Source organism: Coloeus monedula, assembly GCF_965178545.1.
Source record: "Coloeus monedula genome assembly, chromosome: 3".
In the NCBI taxonomy this organism is placed as follows: Eukaryota; Metazoa; Chordata; class Aves; order Passeriformes; family Corvidae; genus Coloeus; species Coloeus monedula.
Window position 1 is genome coordinate 5,708,498 of NC_138783.1, and position 21,201 is coordinate 5,729,698.

The 21,201-nt window shown below is 41.1% G+C and overlaps 1 protein-coding gene across 1 annotated transcript; it reads left to right on the top strand.

Annotated features, from left to right (window-relative positions):
• Positions 1–703: 703 nt before the first annotated feature.
• On the top strand, positions 704–6,328 carry LOC309571482 (cell surface glycoprotein CD200 receptor 1-B-like; the record flags this gene model as incomplete). Its single annotated transcript, XM_082279019.1, has 6 exons — positions 704–777; positions 1,521–1,829; positions 2,702–2,950; positions 4,006–4,101; positions 5,302–5,354; positions 6,194–6,328. The coding sequence occupies exons 1-6, from the start codon at positions 717–719 to the stop codon at positions 6,326–6,328; spliced, it is 903 nt and encodes a 300-aa protein (XP_082135145.1). The 5' UTR covers positions 704–716.
• Between the last annotated feature and the right edge of the window lie 14,873 nt (positions 6,329–21,201).

The window sequence follows — 21,201 nt, forward strand, 5'->3', positions numbered from 1 at the left end:
AGGAAAACAGTCCTGTTGAGGGTGGCGAGGCCCTGGCACAGGTTGCCCAGAATAGTTGTGGATGCCCCATCCCTGGAAGTGTTCAAGGACAACTTGGATGGGGCTCTGAGCGATCTGGTGTCGTGGAAGTGTCCATGGCAGGGGTGTTGGAACTGGAAGGTCTTTAAGGTTCCTCCCAACCCAAACCAGTCTGTGATTCAGTGACTTGAATGTGGACATGTATCACATTGCTTTAAGGAAAACACCATCTCTTGCATTTGGCTCGTGACTGTGGCAGCATCTGTTCTTCCTGTGCCACACGTGTGGCAGCGTTGTGGCTTCTCTGAAAGCAGAAAACAAACTCATATGGCTTTGATCCCTTGCAGTAGAAGGGTTGCTCTTTTTGTTCTGCTCCAAAACGGGAGTTACTCTTCAAGCAATTAAAAGCATGCAAAGGTTAGGAATAATTTCTTTGCCAAATAGTTGATGTCTAGATCCTGAGTGGTACCAGAGATCCAGGATTTAAAAAACTGTTTGTAAACAGTAGCTTTTTTTTGCCAACTCTCTTTTTCCTTACTTTCTTCAGTAAGACATGGGGTCTTGTTTAAAACTTCTGCTTTCAAAGGAATCAGAGGTTTTACTACATGTTCTCTTTGAAGGGATGAGCACAACCATTTGTTACTACATTCCATTTTCTTTGCCTTCACTTTCTGCAGTGCTGATTCCTTCTGCTAAGGATGGCTCAGAAATGGGCAGTTCTGGCTGCGCTCCTTTTCTTGCCAATCGATCTGGTTGAAGGTAAGTGAGAAAGATCCAAAACTACTTGTAGCACTGCTCGGTACTCTGTATTTCCAACTTGCCAGGACACTGAAACTTCATAGTACACCAGAGCAAACTTTGCCAATTGTTCAGTGGGAATGCAAAAGAGTAGTGTCACTTCAGCTGGCAAAATAATTGTGTGCCTTGCAGAGTGGCGCAGGATGATATATCTGGTAGGAATCCAACAGTGGCCATCTGTTCACCTGGGACAATGGCAGGAGAGGTGTGATTTCTGGAATAAAAGGGATCCACAAATGTCCCTTACTAAACTCTTGCTCCAAGAGGTCTTGGTTTTAACTGTGCCACAGGTGTTATGTTCCACAGCTATCTTGGATTTTACTGGCACTTGAAGCAAGGCACCTAATTCAGAAACACAATAAAGTTTTTAAAAGTAGTTTCCTTTCCCTTAAGAGTGAATTTTGCCCCCCCCACCCCCAATCATTTTTTCAAAGCCTATATTAAAGTGATAGAAATTTGTTGACTAAAAAAAAAGGTGAAGGACTTGCAGATTGCCAGCATCACTGTCCACAGCAAAAAGGCACCATCTCCACTGCACTTCCAAACTTCAGGAAGGTGGATCTGGAAGCTGAATACTAATATGTGCCCCAAGGCTGCCAGTACAGTCAGGAAGTGTATTTTTAAGGGTGATGAAGCCAAGAGTTTCTGTGCTTTCATGATGGCTGTAGCATCTTTTAATGTATTTTTCTTCTCATCTGATGCAGCTAACAACAGGGTGAGTGTAGAGGCTGGCCATGAAGCTGTGCTCAGTTGCCCCAATATCTCCAAGGTGTCTTTGCTGCTGGTGACATGGAAGAAGAATTGCAGCAGTTGCTGCTTGTTGTCCTATAGAAGTGATCACAATGAGACAAGAAAGCTGAACTGCAGTGAGAGGATCACGTGGAAATATTCACCTGTCAGTGACCCTGCGCTTCGTATTTACCCTGTGAACCTTGGGGATGAGGGAAATTACACCTGTGACACTGCCAACGGTGAAGGGAATTTTCATTTTTTCTTTTCTCTGACTGTGATAGGTAAGATTGCATCACTAAAACAAAAATTAAATTAGTCTATTTGCAATGTAGGCAGGAACAAAAGAATATTAGGAAGCATCATGAATATATCAAGTCACCTTTTCCATATAGTCAGGTAAACTATATCTAGGTTTCCATAAGTTTAAAAAAAAACACAAGAAGACTTTATGTTTTGGCCATATTAATTAAGCCATCTCAATATAACTAAAGATTATGGGAAATGAATTTTGGAACTCTATATTTGCTATTATTATTAATTTTAGTCACTTGATTTTTTTTTTTGTTGGGTTTTTTTAGTTGGTTTTTGGTTTTAGTTTGTTTTGGTTTTGGATTTTATCTTCTTGTTGTTCCCTGCAGAATCTTGCCTTTTTGATGAAGGCTTAGGTGCTGGCCTTTTCCCTGTTTTGCCAAATGCAGAATATGAGTTGTTGGACTTCAAGCAGAACAGTTTTGTCTAATTTCTCTTTTATTTCCCTGCTATCAAATTTTGGATTCTGTGTATCCAAACTCCTATTTTACCTGAAGCCTCAGCAATCTGCCTTTTCATCAGTCAAGTTGTAAAGCTTTATTTAGTCCACCCCTCTCTGTCATCACATCTGCTAATCTGCCATCACCTTTTGGAAAACAGGAGGAAGCAGTACTTTAGATGTAGCCAACTAGTTTTTGAGGTGTCCACCTCAGACTTTTTGACGTATTGTTTTTCCTTAAAGATGTGCTAATATTTCAAATGATTTTAAAATCTCACGAATTGGTCATACAAACTAAAAAATACCACCTGTTTTTCAGTTTCTCAGTTGGTGATTTTATGCTAAAAATGAAATAGAAATAGAAACTATGATAGAAATTATGGCTTTTTAAAATTTCTTCTCTAGTGCCTCCTAGGGTGACCCTGACCCACGACAAGAGCAGGGTGGCTGTCTGTCAAGCATCTGCAGGAAAGCCAGCTGCTGGCATCTCCTGGATCCCTGCAAGCAACCACAGCTCTGAGGAAGAATTCCATCACCCCAATGGAACAGTGACCAAAGTGAGCTACTTCAACTGGGCCAACAGCCCATTTCCCTCTGTCACCTGCCTGGTCACCCACCCAGCCATGAACCAGACTCTGCTCTTGGACCTGACATGTAAATAATGTTATTCTGTGCTTGCACTTCATCATGCCTAGGGCTCCTCTGTCCTATTCTGTCCAGCTGTTCCCACTAAATGCTGGGGCCCTGGAGCTGGGTTAGTGTGGTTATAAGGTGAAGTCCTAGAGCATGTTGAGAGAGAAATTAATAATTTTGAGTTAGTTGAAACCAGATGTTTTGTGGCACTGTACGGAGAAGCTTTCAGTGTGTTTTTCTTTCAATTCCTGTTCTGTTTTACAAGAATTCCTTATTCTGCTTTCAGTGGGTTCACCTTGGTTGGCTGCCAGGTGCCCTCCAAGCTGCTCTATTGCTCCCCCTCTTCAATAACACAGGGAGAAAAATACTACGTAAAGCTCGCGGGTCAAGGTTAAGACAGGGAGAGATCACTCACCAATTACTGTCACAGGAAAAAGAGACTTGAGAGAAAGTAATTTCTTGTGACTCAAATCAGAGTAGGACAGCGAGAAACAAAAACAAATCTAAAAGCGCCTTCCCCACAACATTTTTTCCACAGTAGTGATGGTCTGGAGAAAATTTCCTTGGAGAATGTCTGTCTGTGACTTTCAAGTGTTTCAAAGGTAGTGAAGTGTAAAGTTTAGCTTCTCCTCTGGCTGTGCTGGACCTGTTGGAAGTCTATTGCAGTAGGATTTGTAAGAATAGCTGAATAAGTGCTCATATCATCAAAATACCTTGGTAGTGGCACAAAGGACAGAAGTCAGCATAGACCCGTCATTAATTAACAGCATTTTGCAGGGATGGCTGCTCAGTTCTGTTGTTCAGGGCAAATAGTACTTGAAGAAAAGGAGAGTGTAAAGGCAGATGAGTTGAAAATGAAAATGTGTTTGTACACACAAATGAGTGGATTTGTGAGGCAGCTTCTTCTTGCTGGTTGACATTCAGACATCTCATCAGTTTGTCTCTGCTTGTTTGAGCTGTGAAAGCAGAGGATTAGCTTTTTCCTCCAGCCAAGGTAGGCAGTAACATTTTGTGATGTCAAATCTGTGGATATTGACATCTAGCTCGGTAACTTGCTCTCTTTTCTCATCTCTCAGGCACTTCCCACATTCTTCCATACATCCTGATAGGAGCAGCTGCAGGTGTCGCTGCTGTCACTGGTGTGACTTCATGCTTGATTTTCAGGTGCAGAGGTGAGTCCTTTGATGACCCTGAAATATGTTACAATCCCGTTGCTGACTATGTGCAGGTACAAGGACATGCACTTTATTGCTGAGAGTGAGGTGGGAGGCAAGGGTTGAGGAAAATGTTCACATATGCATTGTCCTTTTGGAGAAGTCATAATAAAATAAGGGGTGGCAATTTAAAATAAGTCTGGAGTTTTGAAAAAGCCATAGATATTATGACATTAATTCATTACAGGCATGTCAGAGATTCATCCAGGATGAAAAAGGGTGCTTTCTGAGAGTAGGGCAGGCTTTGAGATTTTAGAATTATTTTGTTTGCTCTGCATTTACTGGCATAAAATTCTATACTTAAGAATGACAGTTCACAAACTAATGACTAGACACAAATGAGCTCTGTTTCCATCAGCACTCATAAGTTTTCCCTTGAGCAAGAGTAAGAATAGGCAAATATCCATACTTTGATATCTTTCAGATAATTGTGCATTGGGCATATTAGACAGCTGATTTTGTTCCTTTCTCATACTAAATGCAAAACACAGCTACTAAGAAGGAAATGAACTCTACCCCAGTAGAAACCAGGACATCCAGCATGACCAAAAGTTTCAGTGAAGGGAAAAACAAAACAAGCCCCTATTAAGGAGCAGGATGTAAAAACAAATAAGAAGTTAACATATGAGTGTAACTGTATTTTGAAGAAAGTCTTTCAAGAGCTGAGAGCAGCTAGAGAAGAGCCCCACATATAACAGCTGTATAACCCTGCACCATCAAACCATTCTAACTTCCTGACATCCTACTTTCAGCTCGCTGGTTACGTAAAAGGGCGCGTGGCCCAGAAGAACACTTTACAGTAAGTGGGCTTTTTGCAGTTTTTGGTGTATTCTTCACTAAAACTTGTAATTTCTTTGCAACATGTCTACTGTGACAAACCTCCTGTTTAGCTCTGTGTGCACTTGGAGGGGGCAATGAGGAACACCTCCTCTGTGAGGATTTCTATTGTTTGGATGTCCCCATCTTCATATGTAATTTGAGTATTTGAGCAATTGTTTAAGCACTGGAAATGGAGTGGTGTAGTGCATTTCCTGCCTATAAATTACATTTACAATGCTGAATTTGAACTCTCCCAAAACTCAATATTTTCATATTTCTGCTTCACAGAGTAGTCTTAACTCAGATGTTTTGTTTAAGAATGTGTATTCTTAATGGCAGAAACCTGCCTGATTAAAGATTGGATGGAACCAGACATCCCTTTTACAGTGAGGGTAAAGGGTCCACTTTGTTTCTCTATATTGGAGACGAACACAGCTGTGAAACTTTTATTTTTTAAGTGGCAGTTCATATACTTAGAAGCCAGGAAACTGCAGTGATAAATCTGCCACCACAACTTTTACTTACTCTCTAATTCCAGTGTTTTTTGATATATGTTTAACAGAATGAAAATGCACTGCTTTTTCCTCAGGGCTTCTGCCTCACTTAATGCACATGGAAAGACCAATTATTTCCTATTTTGTTTTCTGCTCATGATTTAATTAATGGTCATGTGCCTCATTTGTTGCAAAACAAGTCAGAGTGCTCTGAAGTTAGAATGATTACTTTCCTGATATGCTCTTGTGGGCATTCAGGACAATTTCATTGATGAGAGTGGGAGTTGCAGAGATCAAAGTCTTCCAATGATTTTAGGTGCCTAAACTGGATTGTTTGTGGTCTGTCTATTTTGGTTTTGGTTTTTGTTTTGTTTTCATTTTGTTTTGATGTTTTGCTTTCAGAGAAGTTAGCATTCTTAATTTTCATCTATTTTACTGTTGATACCAATATTCCAATATTTGTTTTCAATCATATCAAGGAAAAGAATTTCAAAGGCTGTTCTGTTGAGGCTTTGTGAAGGCTGTTCTTGCATTTCTCTGGCTGTTCTTGTTTCACCCTCTGTGCTCTACGTTTTTGCTCAGAAAGCTCAGAGAAATCACTTAAAGTTCTTTTGCAACAGTCATGTTACCTACCAGGTTTCTTCTGCTCTTGCTTTTTGTTTGGGGTCTATAGGAATGATGGTTCCACAAAATTCTCCAATATCATATAATGGTACATGTTTTTCTTCCTGTTGCAGATTAAAACCTCCGAGTTCACGCCCTCACGTGTGAGAAGAGAAGCAGACAAGCCTCATGACTTTCCAGAGAGAATCTATGAGAATTACAACACAAGATCTCTTTATGTATGCTTACAACAGCATAGGCACAACTAGCCAGCTCAGCTACTAATGATACTCAGCTACTTGAACTGGTACTTCAACTATTCAGCCTCAGACCTTACCCACAAAAGCCTTTGCCTTTCCTGAGCTGATGATGGTGGGGCAGAAAAGCCCGTCCTAGTAAGTTGTTTTTATCTTTCTCTAAATATCTGTACAGACTTCAAAAAAGTTGGAACTTTCAAGGATTGAGTTAGGGAAATACCTGCCTTAATTTTGTTTGAAAGTAGACTCTAAGGTATGTGCTGCCTATCCTCAAAACAATAATTTACGTATTTCTGTGCCAGAGAACCAGACTGCTGGTGAAAATATAGCACTTTTCTTTCCATTTTGGTAATGGGATTCTCTTTAAAGCTCTGTGTTGGAAACCAGAGAGTGACACGGGGGGACCCCAAAACACAGAATGTCAAAGCAATGCATCTAACAGAAATGCAGAAATAAGAGAGTTTTAGGGTTTTTTTGGTTCTGTTGTTTTGCTTTTTTTTCCGGGTAGATGGTTGCACATGGCAGATGACATTCTAGTATTTGACATCTTTGTTTATTTTTAAATTTTTAACATATTTCTTTTTCAATTAATATTTCTGTTTGCATTGATAATTGATGGAAAATAAAACCAATTTAATATTTTACTGGATATGGAAATGAGAAGCTGCAATGGGCAATTTTTGGCGACTCTTTAAAGTAAATGTGCAAATAAGCAAATATTCACCTAAAGGATTTCTGTGGCTATTTGGGTAAATGTTTGTTGACCGGTTTCTGAGAAGTGAGATCACAGCATGGTTTTAATGAGAACAGAAGTGTTAATTTGTATAAAATGCAGGTTTTGTGCTTGTTTAAAACAAAGGAAAAAAACCAAGCGCTACCACACCATTTATTTCTTCTCATCTTCATGTCCCCAAGCTGAAAAAACAGTCCACAGATTGTTTGTTACTTTCAGTTTTCATTGGTCAAGTCTGTCAGACCTTCCAAACACTAATGCAGCAGTAACTACACTCAAATGTGTATTTTGAAGAAACTTTTTCTGCTGGTCCTGCAGGGTCATCTCTGCTCCATCAGTGTTCTTAGGCATGAGCATCTCCCAGTGCCTTTTAATTGCACTTTGTCACTTTTAATAGACATGGATGTCTGCTGACATCACTCCAGTCTTTCTTTTTAATCAGAAAGGCATGAAGACTCTCTGCCTTAAGGAAAAGGGCCTCCAGGAGGCAGGCTGGCTACCATGACTGGTGGGCAAGAAAAGCCTTTCCTGTGGTGTTTCATGTCCTGTGATGTTTCATGTCAGAAAAGCCTTTCCTGTGATGTTTCATGGTGTTTCATGTCAGTTGCTCTCAGAGCTGTGTGCAGCTCCATCTGTGGGGAGGGAGAAGCACTTTTTCATGTGTAAAACATCTGGGAGAAATAAGTGACAGCTTGGAATTAGTGCAAATAGGTTTGAAATGATAGGAAAAGTGCTTTGTAGCTCCAATGAAATCCACAGCAGCGCCTTAGTCCAAGGTGCTGTCGAGGGATCACTTGTGACTGGAAGCTTCTGAAATATAGGGGAAGATCTCTTGTTGCTTAAGGAACTGCCCAGTCAGGTCTAAACCTGGATTCCTGGGCTGGTGTTGCTCAGTGTGGTAAATGAGCATGGATTGTTTTTACGGACAGCTACAGCAGTCTGTGCCTTTTTCAGAAGTTGGATCATTGCAGCCAGACCAAAGGATGACAGGGCTGTTAAAATTGAGAGAGTTAGGCTGTGGAAGAGTGTGCTTCTGGGAATCCCAGTGCATGTGTGCTGTGATTATTAGGGTGTAATGTACGGCCTTTTCATTACCCCTTTGCACCAAGTGAAATGTTGAAGGGTGAGATCTAATGGAGACAGAAAAAATAGAACTTGGACAGGGAGATGATGGTGTGGGGGGGAAGCTCTCTGAAGGAGCACCACTGTGATTATTTGCTCTGGCTGAAAACTATGGTTTTTCACACTCATAACTTTATTTTCACCTTTAATTTGTATGTGGTGGAATTGGTCCAGTCACCTGCAATGTGTCAGCACTTCCATTAACCCAGAAGTTCTGAGCAGGCTTTGTGCTGAACTGAGGTGCTCTGGCAATGACATAGGTCCATTCATGCTGCAGGTACTTGGTGAAATGGGCTCTCCTGGTGGTTCCACAGCTCTTAGCAGCCATGTGGGCTATGGTTTGCCTGATTTCCTATTTCTGGGATGGCCCAAGAGCCAGTCCTGCTTCAACCTTGCAGAAAATTATCTTACAGCATTATAATCAGTCTTTGATCATAACCTGTTTATTGCCAACAAAAATCTTGAGTTAGCAGTGCACAGCTCAGGGGAACTCACATGTTGCAGGCATTAAAAGGTCTCAGCTGCCTAATTGTTGTATCTTCCTTCTGCAATAAAATTGTCCCTCCTGCTTTTCAGGCTTGTTGTGTATGATTAATAAAACTTATTAGGCCAAGGAGAATAATGTGGCTATGGGGGTGGTTGAAAGAAAGGCTGGGACATCAATAAACCTTCTATAGGTACTTTCACTGTTGATTGTGACTGGTGAAGGGCAGGGTTTTGTCATATGTGGAGCTCTTGGGGTGGGCTTTGGTGACTTCCTCTCTGCCTGACATCACCAGAGCTATGTGTGCCCTGCTTTTTGGGCTGATGAGCTGATCTGTTAAGTATTTTGAGAATGAGAAATAAATAACTTAAATATGTTCTGTCATGCTGCTTTTGCATGGGACAGGCAACTTGGTGTAACCCAAAGAATAATTCAAATGGTGTCTTATAGGTCTCAAAAATAAGCAGCTTGAGAATGTTTTTATGAGTATATTTATCATGCCTTTTTCTCCCTTAATTATAAGAACGCTTTTGGTGACTCTATACTGTTTTAATTTGCACTGAAAGCAAATTTAAGCAAGGCAGGTATTTTAGACTGCCAAAATGGCCTTGCCAAAATGTGCAGGAAAATGCTGACTGTTTGTTGAATAATCATCATGAGAGAGCTACTAAAAAGTGATGCAAATTGGAGTGAGATATTTGCACATTGTCACAAGAAAAAAAAATTTTAAAAAAAAGCCTGGGAGCGTGACACTGCTGTTTCAGGCTGACTATTTAGTCAAATGCACAGTTGACTGAATGTCACTTGAGCTTTTTAGCACCAGATGTGATTATAGATGAAAATGCTCCTGTTTATTGTGTGGATTTTCACTCACATTGTTCATAGGACACTCTTTGTAATAATGATGATGTCTGCTTTCTGATTAATCTATGAACAATTTATCTTCTGGAAATAGCAGGTGTTGTGATGCCTCTTTCTCTTTACTGAATATGGAAAGAAATGGTGACAAAGCATTATGTTTAGGGCCTCATAAATTGGAATGGGACTTCAGATTATGAACAATATTTGTTTAAAATCACAAATTGCATCACCAGGATTGAAATGAAGAAGGTAAACAATTTTCCTACAGACTTTGGAAATGGGGCAAATGTCCAAAGGGTGTTTGCCAGTTCAGTGAAGAGCTTGGTTTCCTAAGCTGGAAACTACAGCTGTAAGTTTTGTCTAACCTTCTTGGCATCAATTTGTCACAGCTTTTCTTCTCTGATGAGAAAAGAATGCTTTTCTTGGTTCTCCTCTAATAACTGTAACACCTGTGATGTCTTTGCGACCTGGTCTGACTTTGTGAAGTCTTTGCAGTTAATGACAACTAGTCAGCCACTTGATTTTGTGTCCACAATCTGTATGCACCTGTCATGTGCTGGAGGCAGTGAAGAGCTCAGGAATTAACCAAGTGGGATTTGTTCTACATTTGCTATCACTTCTCTGTCCTGCAATAGTTTGTGCTTGTGCTCTTAATGGTGCATCTTTAAGCAAATATCTACTTTTCTCTTTTTCCTTCACAATCTTCTCATACACTAGTTTTCTCAGTTTACTGACTTTTGTCTTCTCAAAGTATTTCATTATATAGTTTTATTTCCTTTTCTTTTTGGCATCAAATACAATTTTATTCTTCATTTCTTTGTTGCCTTTTGTGTGTGTGTAACACGAGGTTTTAAATTGTGACTTGTTTTGGAATTTTTTAGAGACATACTTACTCCAGGTCTCCTTTGCTTTTTTTTTTTTTTTTTTTGGTTTGTTTGTTTGTTTTTTGCCAATACATAATGGAAAATTAATCACTCTTGACAATAAGCATCTTCTGTGCTTAGACTTCCGTGGTCACTCACCAAATCCAAATGCATAATATGCAGCATTTTATTTGTTCTTGGCTGACATCTGTCTTTCAGAATCATAGAATTGTTAAGGTTGGAAATAACTTCTAAGATCATCAGGTCCAACCATTAACCCAGCACCATCATGGTCACCATTAAACCGTGTCCCTCAGTGACACATTTACATGTTTTTGAATGCACCCTGGGATGGTGATTCCACCACTTCCCTGGGCAGCCTGTTACAATGCCCAGCCAGCTTCTCAGTGAGGAAACTTTTCTGAATATCTAATACACTCTATGGCACCCATGAGGACGAGGAGTGAGAAGAATGTGAGAGGAACAACCCTGCAGACACCAAGGTCAGTGGAGAAGAAAGGGCAGGAGCAGCTCCAGGTGCCAGAGCTGAGACTCCCCTGCAGTCCATGGTGAGACCATGGTGAAGCAGCTGTGCCCCTGCAGCCCATGGAGATCCATGGAGGAGCAGATCTTCACCTGCAGCCCATGAGGATCCCATGCTGGAGCAGACTCCTGGCAGGAGCTGTGACCCTGGACAGGAGCCCAGGCAGGAGCAGGTTTTCTGGCGTGACCTGTGACCCTGTGGGGGACCCACACTGGAGCAGTTCATGAAGAGCTGCAGCCTGTGGGAAGGACCCACCTTGGAGCAGTTTGTGAAGGACTCTATCCCATGGTAATGAACTCACTGGAGCAGAGGAACCATGTGAAGAAGGAATGGCAGAGGTGAAGAGGTATGAACTGACCCCAAATCCCATTCCCCATCCCCCTGCACAGCTGGGGCTGGGGAGTTTGAGGTAAATCTGTGAAGAAGAGGGAGTGGGGGCAAAGGCAGTTTTAATTTCTTTGTTACGTCTCACTATCCTCCTCTGTTAATCATTGGTAATAAATTAAATTAACTTCCCAAGTCAAGTCTGCTTTGTCCATGACACAAACTGATGAGTGATCTCCCTGTTCTTACCTTGACCCATGAACTTTTCCATCATATTTTCTCCCCCTGTCCTGCTGAGAAGGGGGAGTGAGAGAGTGTCTGGCTGGGCAGGTGGCAGCCAGCCAAGGTCAATGCACCAGGCAAGGCTTAGTCACCAGCAGAGCTGTAATAGGAAAGAGGATGCTGTAAACATCAGATTCTACATTATTAAGGCATTTTTATGCCGATGGTCCCTCTCTGGGTCTTCTGACTCTAATCTCATCACTGTGTACTGAGCTCCAAAAATTTCATTTCCACTCATTCTATTCTCTCAGCTGTCAATAAGTACTGCTGAGCAAACATGGCTAAGTGCTTTTGGGATTGATTTTTGTCTCACTTCTGCCACAGCCCAACAGAATTTATATTGTCATATCATAATGTTCGTATCTAGCTGTGCTTGTATTTTAGATTTCCATGTGTACGTCTGAAAAAGAAGCCATGGACAACCCCCTGAAATAGTTTCCGTGTTAGATTTATGATCTCCGAAGAATGCAACCCCCTCTTCTGTGCAAAACATGCTGCCACATGCATCAGAACAGTGTGCTTAGTACATAAATGTCTTGTAACTCACTCCATCTCTTGTGTGAGAGAAGTGTTGTGTAGAATAAACAGATGAGCGAGCCAGCTACTGAAAAGCTCTGGTCTGGCTGCTCGTCTTTTTGTGCAACTTGCTTGAAATATTCAAATGAGGAAGATTAGAATCCAACAGCATCAGTCAGTGTGTTGTTAGGGCTGCCTCCTCAAACAGGCAAGTTAGTGCCTGCAAAGCCCTGATACCTTCAGCCCCGCCTGCCTCCAGGTCTGAATATCTACCAGCTACACCTAGTATCACATCCTTCATCATTGTCATTCTTGTGTAATCAATGGTGACTGCCAATTTCATGCTGCTCTAGATAGCAAAAATAAAAATGTACTCCTATATGCAAGCATCTTGATTCCTAGGAACGCTGCTCTGTGTGTGTGCGAAGCTGTGAATATACACAGGAAAAGTTGTGGGTTTTTTCCCTGAGACATTAATTTCTTAATAATTTCCCATCAACAGAACATCTCATTATATATAAATGTTGTGAAAGACCTTATAAGACAGATAGACACATGAGGGATAAAATGAAAAGTTGCTGTGGAAACCATAACCTGAAAAAAATCTTTCTTCTGTGCACTCAAAATCCCAGTCTTTGTCTTCTATTAGAATATTGTTTGCATATCATTTCTCTCTTTTAGAAAGAATCTGAATTGCTGATACACAAATGGAAATCCCATCTTGACGGTGACTGTAAAGTGCATCTCAGACTAATGGAAATTTTTTTTTTTCCTTTCCTGTGAATATTTTAAGCCTTTCTCTTGTCCTGGTATCAGGTGTAAGGCAGAAGAAAATGTAATCTTTGTTTCCCACCTCTGACCAGCCTCAGCAGTTTGGAACCAATGATATTAATACCTTAATTGGAGCTAATTTTGGTGTAGGAGACAGCTTGGGGTAGGGTATAGAGGAGGGAAAAAGAAACACTATGGAAAAGTCTAAGGCACAGAGGAAACATTTTGCTAAACACAAAACATGCTTTAGCTCTCAGCTTGCAGCTGTCACCATCCCTCTATAGCACGTTCTTAGAAAAACACATTTCAAATAGGGCCTGTCAAATGAGCAAAAAGAGATTTGAGCTCTGGTATCGAGAGGCTGGATCACACCAGAGCTGCTGTCCATGTTCTGTCCTTGGGACTCTCCCGTAGCTGTTGTTTTCTGCAGTCATCTGCTGGCAGATGCATTCACACAGTGTTAGCCTGGGTCAGGAATGTGCTTTTGAAAAGAAACTCTCGGTGGTCCTGTGCTCGCTGTGCTGGGCTGGTATTGTCCAGCAGCCTTGGAGCACACAGCAAACGCTGCATCTTTTCTGCAGCACCCCGGGGGTTCACCTAATGCTCTCCAGCTGCTCACGGGTGTTCAGCTCACAGGATCAGGCCAGAGCTAGTCCAAAATAAAATCCCCCAACCCGTGCTGTGCTCTGTCAAATCACTCCTGCTGAGCTACGCAGCTGATGAGATAAACTTAGCTTTTGTTAAACGAGCTCTTCCTGCAGTGTGATTTTTTTTTTTAATCTGTTTTGTATGCAAGAAATAACTTCAGCATCAGCTCCAAGAAGGCACTGAAAAATACTGATTTGCAGTGCTCATGTATTGAAGATCTTTCTTGATCACACAAAGGATGTGCAAGGAAAAGATGGGGCCAAATATTGTGTGTGCTCCTGTGGTTTTCAGTTTAGCAAAAAGCATTGGGGACTGATTTTTGACCTGCTAAAACTGGATTGCTTGGCAAGGAAACATAGGAGCTATGGTTGCACACAGGCATTATTGCTGGCTAAACCTCACTTCTTCACAAATGCTGAAATACCACAAAGCATAATTTAAGATCAGTCTGCACAATGATTTGCACATGCATTAGTCCCATTTCACTTATTCAGTAGTTACATATATATAAATATACACATATAAAAAACTGGCATAAAATTTCTACTGTTATTGCACAACAGCTTGCATTTGAAAAGCCATTGTGCTTAAGTGCAAGTGGAGAATTAGCATATCTGTAAAAAAAAAAATACAAAGGAAGGTGTGTGTGACAAAAAAATGTGTAAAAAGCCAAATTCTTGGAATACATCTACCAGATGCAATGTCAAGGCCAGTCCCATATCTGGACTTCACCTTCAGCAAACATTTTAGGTACAGACACTGCCTGATGGGCAGGCAATTCTTTTGCCCTTCCAGTTTTAGCACCATCACTGTAGAGCTCGGCCTAGTAGAGTTTGATGGAACTGGCTCTGAATCAGTACTTGAATGCCTCCCTGGTACCTTATGCCCTGCCCATGGCAACAGGATTGGAACCAGATGAACTTTGGGCTCCCCTTCCAACCCACACCATTCTATGATACTATGATTTGAATGAGGAGCTGGCTGTGAAACAAGCCCAAATATTGTGAAACCCATCTCTTTTTTAGGAACCCAGAAGTGACATTCTGGAGATGGCTTGAGACTGTTTTAACTTTGTATAGTATTTTACAGGATGGTTCACACTGGCCAGAAGAAAAAAAAAAATCATAGAAAACCACAGCTTATCTTACCCTTTGAACACTTTGCTCAGCTTCTTACAGTCAAGGGTTTAGGACTTCGTAAGATGGAGGCTGCATTTAAATCATCTCCTAACAGCCGCTGATAAACCTGCCCTCCATAATAATTTCACTCTCTTTTAACCTTTTTTATGGTGTGTTTTTAATTTATAATATAAACTGCAGCAATGAGTTCCACAAATTTAATTATGTTCTGTGAAAAAATATTTATGTTGGTGGTCGAAACCCACTTCTCGGTAGTTAAAAGCTGAGAGGAGGAGGCATTACTGTGGTGAAGCTGAAGAAAACAATCAACAAGCAGCAAAAGAAACAGAAGTGGCAAAGAAGAGGAGCAAAGCACCTCTCTCCAAAAGAGAGGCAAGAGTCAGGAAGAAGGATAGTAGGGAAAAGACCTCAAAGATTCCTACCTGCCCTCAAGAGGGCACATCCAGGAATGTGAACAACCCTGGCTGAGGAAAAATTGGTCAGATTTTCACTGGTGAGTGGGAGACCCATGAACTACATCCCTAATGAAGGACTAGGACAGGGTGTTGAGGCTGAAAAAGATTCTGAAGGTCATGGGAAGGATCAACAGTGGATTTTTCCCTGTTAAAGCAAGTGTCAGTGCCTGAAGGGAATAAAAAATAGCTGTGTGAAAGTGATATTCAAGAAAGACTTGGTTTAGGTGAGCTTTGGTAAAATACTTTGAAAGGAAGGACAGAAAAGTTCCTGCAGATCGGTGCAGTCAGTGCAAGGAGTGTGGTTAGAGGCAAAAGCCATGCAAAGGGGATTCATCTGAGGGTGGATAATGCTGAAGACACAGCTCCTGGGATCACGCTTAAGAAGGCTTGTGAGAAGAAATCTAAATTAAGAAATGAATGTAATTGTTTGGGAAAGTAGTGAAATATTTACAGATATTTTTATAATACAAGGAGAAGGGGGAAAGTGAGTAAAATTGCTGCCAACCGTAGTTAAGTAGGCAATATCAAATTATTGACTTTTATGTGGCTAGAAAGTACGGTCAGTAGGAGACAACAGATATGGTGTTCACAGCAAGCGAGTGTTTATTGCAGGTGTTGTTAGAGCAGGAAACTGAATATCATCATCAACTACATCGAGGTGAAAGGGCAGCAGTGATTATTACATGACAGGAGCAATCATGTTGGAAATAGGCTGTAGAGAAATGATAGAATAATGATTTTAAAGGTAGAAACATATTTTAAAGATGTTAAGAAAAAAGTGTGGTAATGTGGGTAAAGTAGGTTAGTTTCCATCAAAATTATTCCAGGAAAAGATGTCAAAGGAGGCCCTCCTGGGATAGACTGGGGAGTTGAATTTGGATGCAAATAAAGAACTACTGAATGCTTTTAGAGAGTGAAATACTCCAGAGATTTGTGTCACAAGAAATTTTCTTAGTCATCCACACTGAAAACCGTTAGCAATCATATGCCATGGGAGTGACAACAGAAGATCTGTTTAACTCCACAGTCAATGAACCAGGGGCTGACATGACTTAAAACTCTGTTTTTCTGACTAACATCAACAACTTAGAGGAGACAGTTGTAGACTAAACCCTTGAGTGAACAAGTGAGGTTGATTTAGTTGATGTGACCTGGAATATGGGCATGTGATCTTAGTTTAAAAAGGGAAAATCATGCATAACTGGAGGGAACTAAATGGTGAAGAACAGTCCAAAAAGCTCAGGACTTAATTTAAATGAAGCCAGGAATTTCTTTATGTTAAAGATGTAGAGATGCTGGGGACTTCTCTTCTAAACCAAAGGAAACATCAGCCCAGCCAGCTCTGAAAATGAGGGTAAATTCTATTGAAATGGACATTAGGAACACAGGGAAACCCTGCAAGGATGGGGAAAGGTGGTTGTCCTTCAAAAAGGCCTGTCTTAAGGATGAAGAAGCTCAGGGAGAAAATGGGAATTGCCAACAGCTGTGCAATTGTACAGCTGGTCTTGCAAAGTACCTTTAATTGCTAAGCAAGGGTTTTGCTCTGTTTTGGGCAAGCAGAGCTGTGGTGGGAGCAGCCCTGAGCCCCAAAGCTCTCATTGTATTCCTGCAATTTGGGAGAGCCAGGAGACCTTGTGGGACTGGTGTTTGGAGTCATGCACAACCAGTGCTCTGTAAGTAGAAAAAGGGGGTGTGGGGGTAAGGACTGCTACAGAGAAACATTTGGAGTTTTTTCTGTAAGGAGGGGAGCATTTTGGTCCAAGTTTGCTTTTGGTACCTGGCAAGGTGGGCCAGGCCAGGGTTCTGTGTTGGCCCTGACATGCCTGTGGTATGAGGCATCTGTTTGAGGCAGAAGGGGCTCAGTCTGAGCAGTGAAAAGCCTTGAGAAGTAATACCAACAAAGTCTTTTATTGCAAAGTGTTAGGAAATTTTAATTATCAGTCTCATCGCTAGTTTGATGTGTGATGGCTTCACATCAGAGGATTCAGCAGGTGTTTGGGCAGAGATGGAAATGAATCTGTGTGATGCAAGGTAGACATTCAAGATGACTCCCATGTGTTTTTTGTGTCCGTAAAAAAATATGGGGGGATAAATGGACACACCAAAAATCACCACCTGCCTAAGGAGGATGTGCCCCTCCTCAAATCCTGTGGTGGCTGTATCTGGATCAGGAAACTGCTGGGTATGGGAAGAACTTGACATCTGCTTGATGTTTGGAAGATCACACCCCTTCCTCAGGGTACCAAGTGGCAGCCTGAGGAGTCAGTGTGATGTTGAATGGACAGAGTGAAAATTTGATTGTGGACTTCCACACAAACCTGCTTAACATTTTTTTTACTGCCCTAATGCAAAATTTCCTCATGTGAAGTAATTTTTCACTTTCCAACATCTCTGAAAGCACAAGCTGACTATAGCCTTGCTTGTTTTCACTGATTATTCACAAAGTCTCTGATGGTTTTTGCTTTGTTTTACCTTAAAATCCCACTTGTTTGAGTCCCAGTTTTGGTGTTTGGCTAATTCTGTGTTGCTGAATTTTAAAATGATTGAAAAGCCAGTGGATCTGACACCATAGCTGTTAATGGCAAATTAAGCAAATCTCAGTTCTACTATTTTCTGAATCCTTAGCCATGGTTTCAAAGAGTAAGGGTTAACAACAAAGAGACTAACTAAAAATAATAAATTTCTATATTCTTTCATCAAATCTCTATTCTAGACCCTGCATGTTTATGTCAAAGGAGCTCCCTTGCTTGTTTCCTGACTAACATTTTACAGAATTTAAAAATGATATAATGCAGCCTGAGGAGAGAATCAAACAATGTCATAGTAAGTGAGGAGACTTGGGTTTAATTCTTTGCAGCTGTTTTCTCTTCTGATCTTGGCCAAGTAGTTTCTCCTTCTCTCTCTCTCTCTCTCTCTCTCTCTCTCTCTGGCATGATTTTTTATCTCTAACTGAGGATGCAGAACAAAGGAAACTTTCTTGTTTCTCCTGGAGATGCGTTATTTCAATTACTATTAAAGATGATGAAGAGCTCAGACAGTAAAGCAAGGGATTGTGTTAAAAACAATAGAGGAAAAAAACCCAAAAAGCCACTCTGAGGCTCCTGACTTAAGGCTGGATTTTTAAAATATTTCTATCAGTTTGTTGTGCCCTCTGTGAACATGGGAAGTGAGGACACCAACAACATCTGCACCTTACTGGCTTAGAGATCCGAACCCTGCTGCCAACTCAAACCTTGTCCTTACTTTTACAAATATCTTTTCAGCTGTTAATCTCCGATGTTGAAAAAGACTGTAGAAAACACACTCACCTGTGAAATGGAAGTGAGGATGAAAAGGCTTCTTCTGTGGGGTTCTTCTTGTGGTTTGTTTTTTTTTTTTTTTTTTTTTTTTTTTTTTTTTTTTGTTTTGTTTTGTTTTGTTTTTTTTGGTGGTGTTGTTATTAAAGTAGAAAATAAGGCACTTAATGAATTGCTCTTGTCCCACTTGATTTTTGTGCCTAGATTGCTACAGCTTGGGCTCATTAACACATTTAACCAACTTGGAAAAGGAGATGAGTTGATCAGCAAGGATATGGCACATCACTTTGATATGCCATAGCTATTGATACTGTCCACAAATGGTGCTGGCTGATACCTTTGGATTTGATGAACTTCAGGCAGAAGCAGCCTGGAAAGAAGGAATTTCCCTCCAACCTCTGGACAAAAGAGGACAGGAAAACCTGTTGGCTGATAGTGCTGTCATTCAGATGAATGCCTGGTTTATTGTCAGTTTCTTTCATTCTTTTTTTTTTTTAAATCCCCATTTGCTTGGGGAACACTTTTTAGCCTTTTTGAGACAAGGTAATATTTGTGTTTCTGTACTTGAAAAAAACTTCCAGGTGCCTGACTTTGCTCTCTTGACACATTTGGAAATGTGCAAATGGAAAAACCCATGAGCTTGTGGGCAGTAATTCTGCACATAGAAGCTATGTATCAGACTCTGGCTGCCTTGTGGTCTGTGAAGCCTCTCGGAACCGTGAGCCACCTGTGAAGAAGTGGGTTGTGCTGATACAGGAGAAGGTCATGATGATGGGGTTAGAGCAAGAAAATGACCACAGTGTGGGGGATGCAGTGTGAAAGAAGGAAATACACCTCTAAAGACCAGGGAGGAAATGGTAGCACGTGTGTCAGTCTTTTGCCGCATTAATAAAGGATCATTTTGTCTTTACGTTTTGGGTCACTATGTAAGGCTTTAAATGTATCGACAGCCAGATCAGAAAATGCAGTGCTGAGGGAAGTGATGCTCCTCATTCTATTCCTGGCAATAAAGATCAGAGTCATCAGGAACATATTCATAGTCTGCATTGTTTCCTCAGCGTGATGCCAAGCAAAGGGCAAGCTGGACTAATTGGTCAGCAGGGGATTTCCTTGTACGAAAAAGGCCCTCAAAAGGCTCAGAAGTGACCATACCTTAATGACAGCAGGCTATCTAGCAAGCAGGGTTTGTATTTGAGTGGGAGGACTAAAGGGACACAGGTCTGTCATCTTCCTTGGCTGTGTGTTTGGGCTGGCCTTTTCCTGCCTGCAGTGGCCTCAGCCCTGTGGACCCGTGAGCCAGCATGTCCCCACACTGCCCTTCTGCAGCTGCTGCTGGGACACCAGCTCAGCTGAACAGAGACACCTCTTGGGAAGATGCTCTCCCTGGCTGCTGGATTGTGGATTTCCCTCCTTTTGTGGCTCCAAGGCACATTCAGCAGACTGGTTCACCATCAGTCTTCCTTTTCCTTACCAGGGCCTGGGGAAGCTCCTTTCCTTATTTGTTTCAGATCATTAACTTGCTTCGTTTGACCTCGGGGCCTTTGGCAGTTACCTTGTGTGATGCAGAGACGATCACTCACTTTTTATCTGTGATCTCCTGTGATGTTGATGACAATATGTGAACTTCCCTGCTACAGCAATGAAACTCCAGGAGATACACTTGAGTGAGGAGACCTCCCATGCCAGAACATTTGTCTGGGTATGTCATGCAGTGACAGAATGAAATAAACTGAGATAGGGGAATAAGGGAAAGAGTTTACTCTGCACTTGCTTATTATATGGTGAACTACTGCAGGTAGAAAGAGTCCCCATGGTATTTCTACATCAAACAAATGTTGAATATTGTAAAGAGCACTGTCTGGCAAGAAATCCTACCGACATATTTCTGGGCAATTGAATAGGAGGATGTGGTTTTGCACCACCTTATGACTATGCTGAACGCAGGGTTACTGTTTGTACCGCTCCCTAAACAACCTGAAAATGTGAGCTCTCTGCTATGTAAAACTAGCTTGTCTTTAGGGTGTCTGAATATCTGTAATTACCACCTTTATAGCAATATATTCCCCAGCAGAACGGAATGAGATGTGATCATACTGCCACTGCGTATTCCCTTGGAAATGCAGCATATTTAACTGTAACTGGCCTCACAGTTGTTATGAAGGATTTGGATTGATTTTTTTGAGACTTGGTTTGATGTTTTTTTTTTCTTCCCCTCCCCCTAAGAATCCAACAAAACTTGGAAAGAAATTTCCAGGTCTGGTGAAGTTGTTTGTGTGGGGTTGTTTTTATTTTGTTTATTTGTTTCTTCATTTTGTTTTGTGTCTGTATGACAGTGAAGAAAGCATATAGGACAGAAAAAAGATGTTGACAGAAACACAGGATTCAGAAAATCTGTCATAATTTTTCTTGCTTTGCTTTGAAATGAGCTCAAGTGCTTCTTTGGCTTTTGTGCTGCCTATATTTAAAAAAAGAAGAAACATAAAATTCAAGCTGCAAGTGAATTGCATAAACAACTCTAGATTCACTTTTCCAGAAACAGGAATGGAGTTGGACAGCTGACAGGAACCAACTCAAGCATTTGGATATAAATCAATGGTTAGGCAATGCAAGAGAGACGATTTCTTAACATGAAAAATTCCAGGGGAATTAGAAAGAGCCCTTTCAGCTCCTGAGTTCTTCTCTTGCTCAGAAAAAAATTGCCATCATGAATCCCCTATATTTGGTAATTTCTATCTCTGAAAAGGATTGTTTGTGACACTTTAGCTCTATGTTCATGTACAAATATTTGTGTGGCCTATGTGTGTTTCTTTGTGTACTTGTTCTGGTCTCAGTTGAGACTTTAGAGCT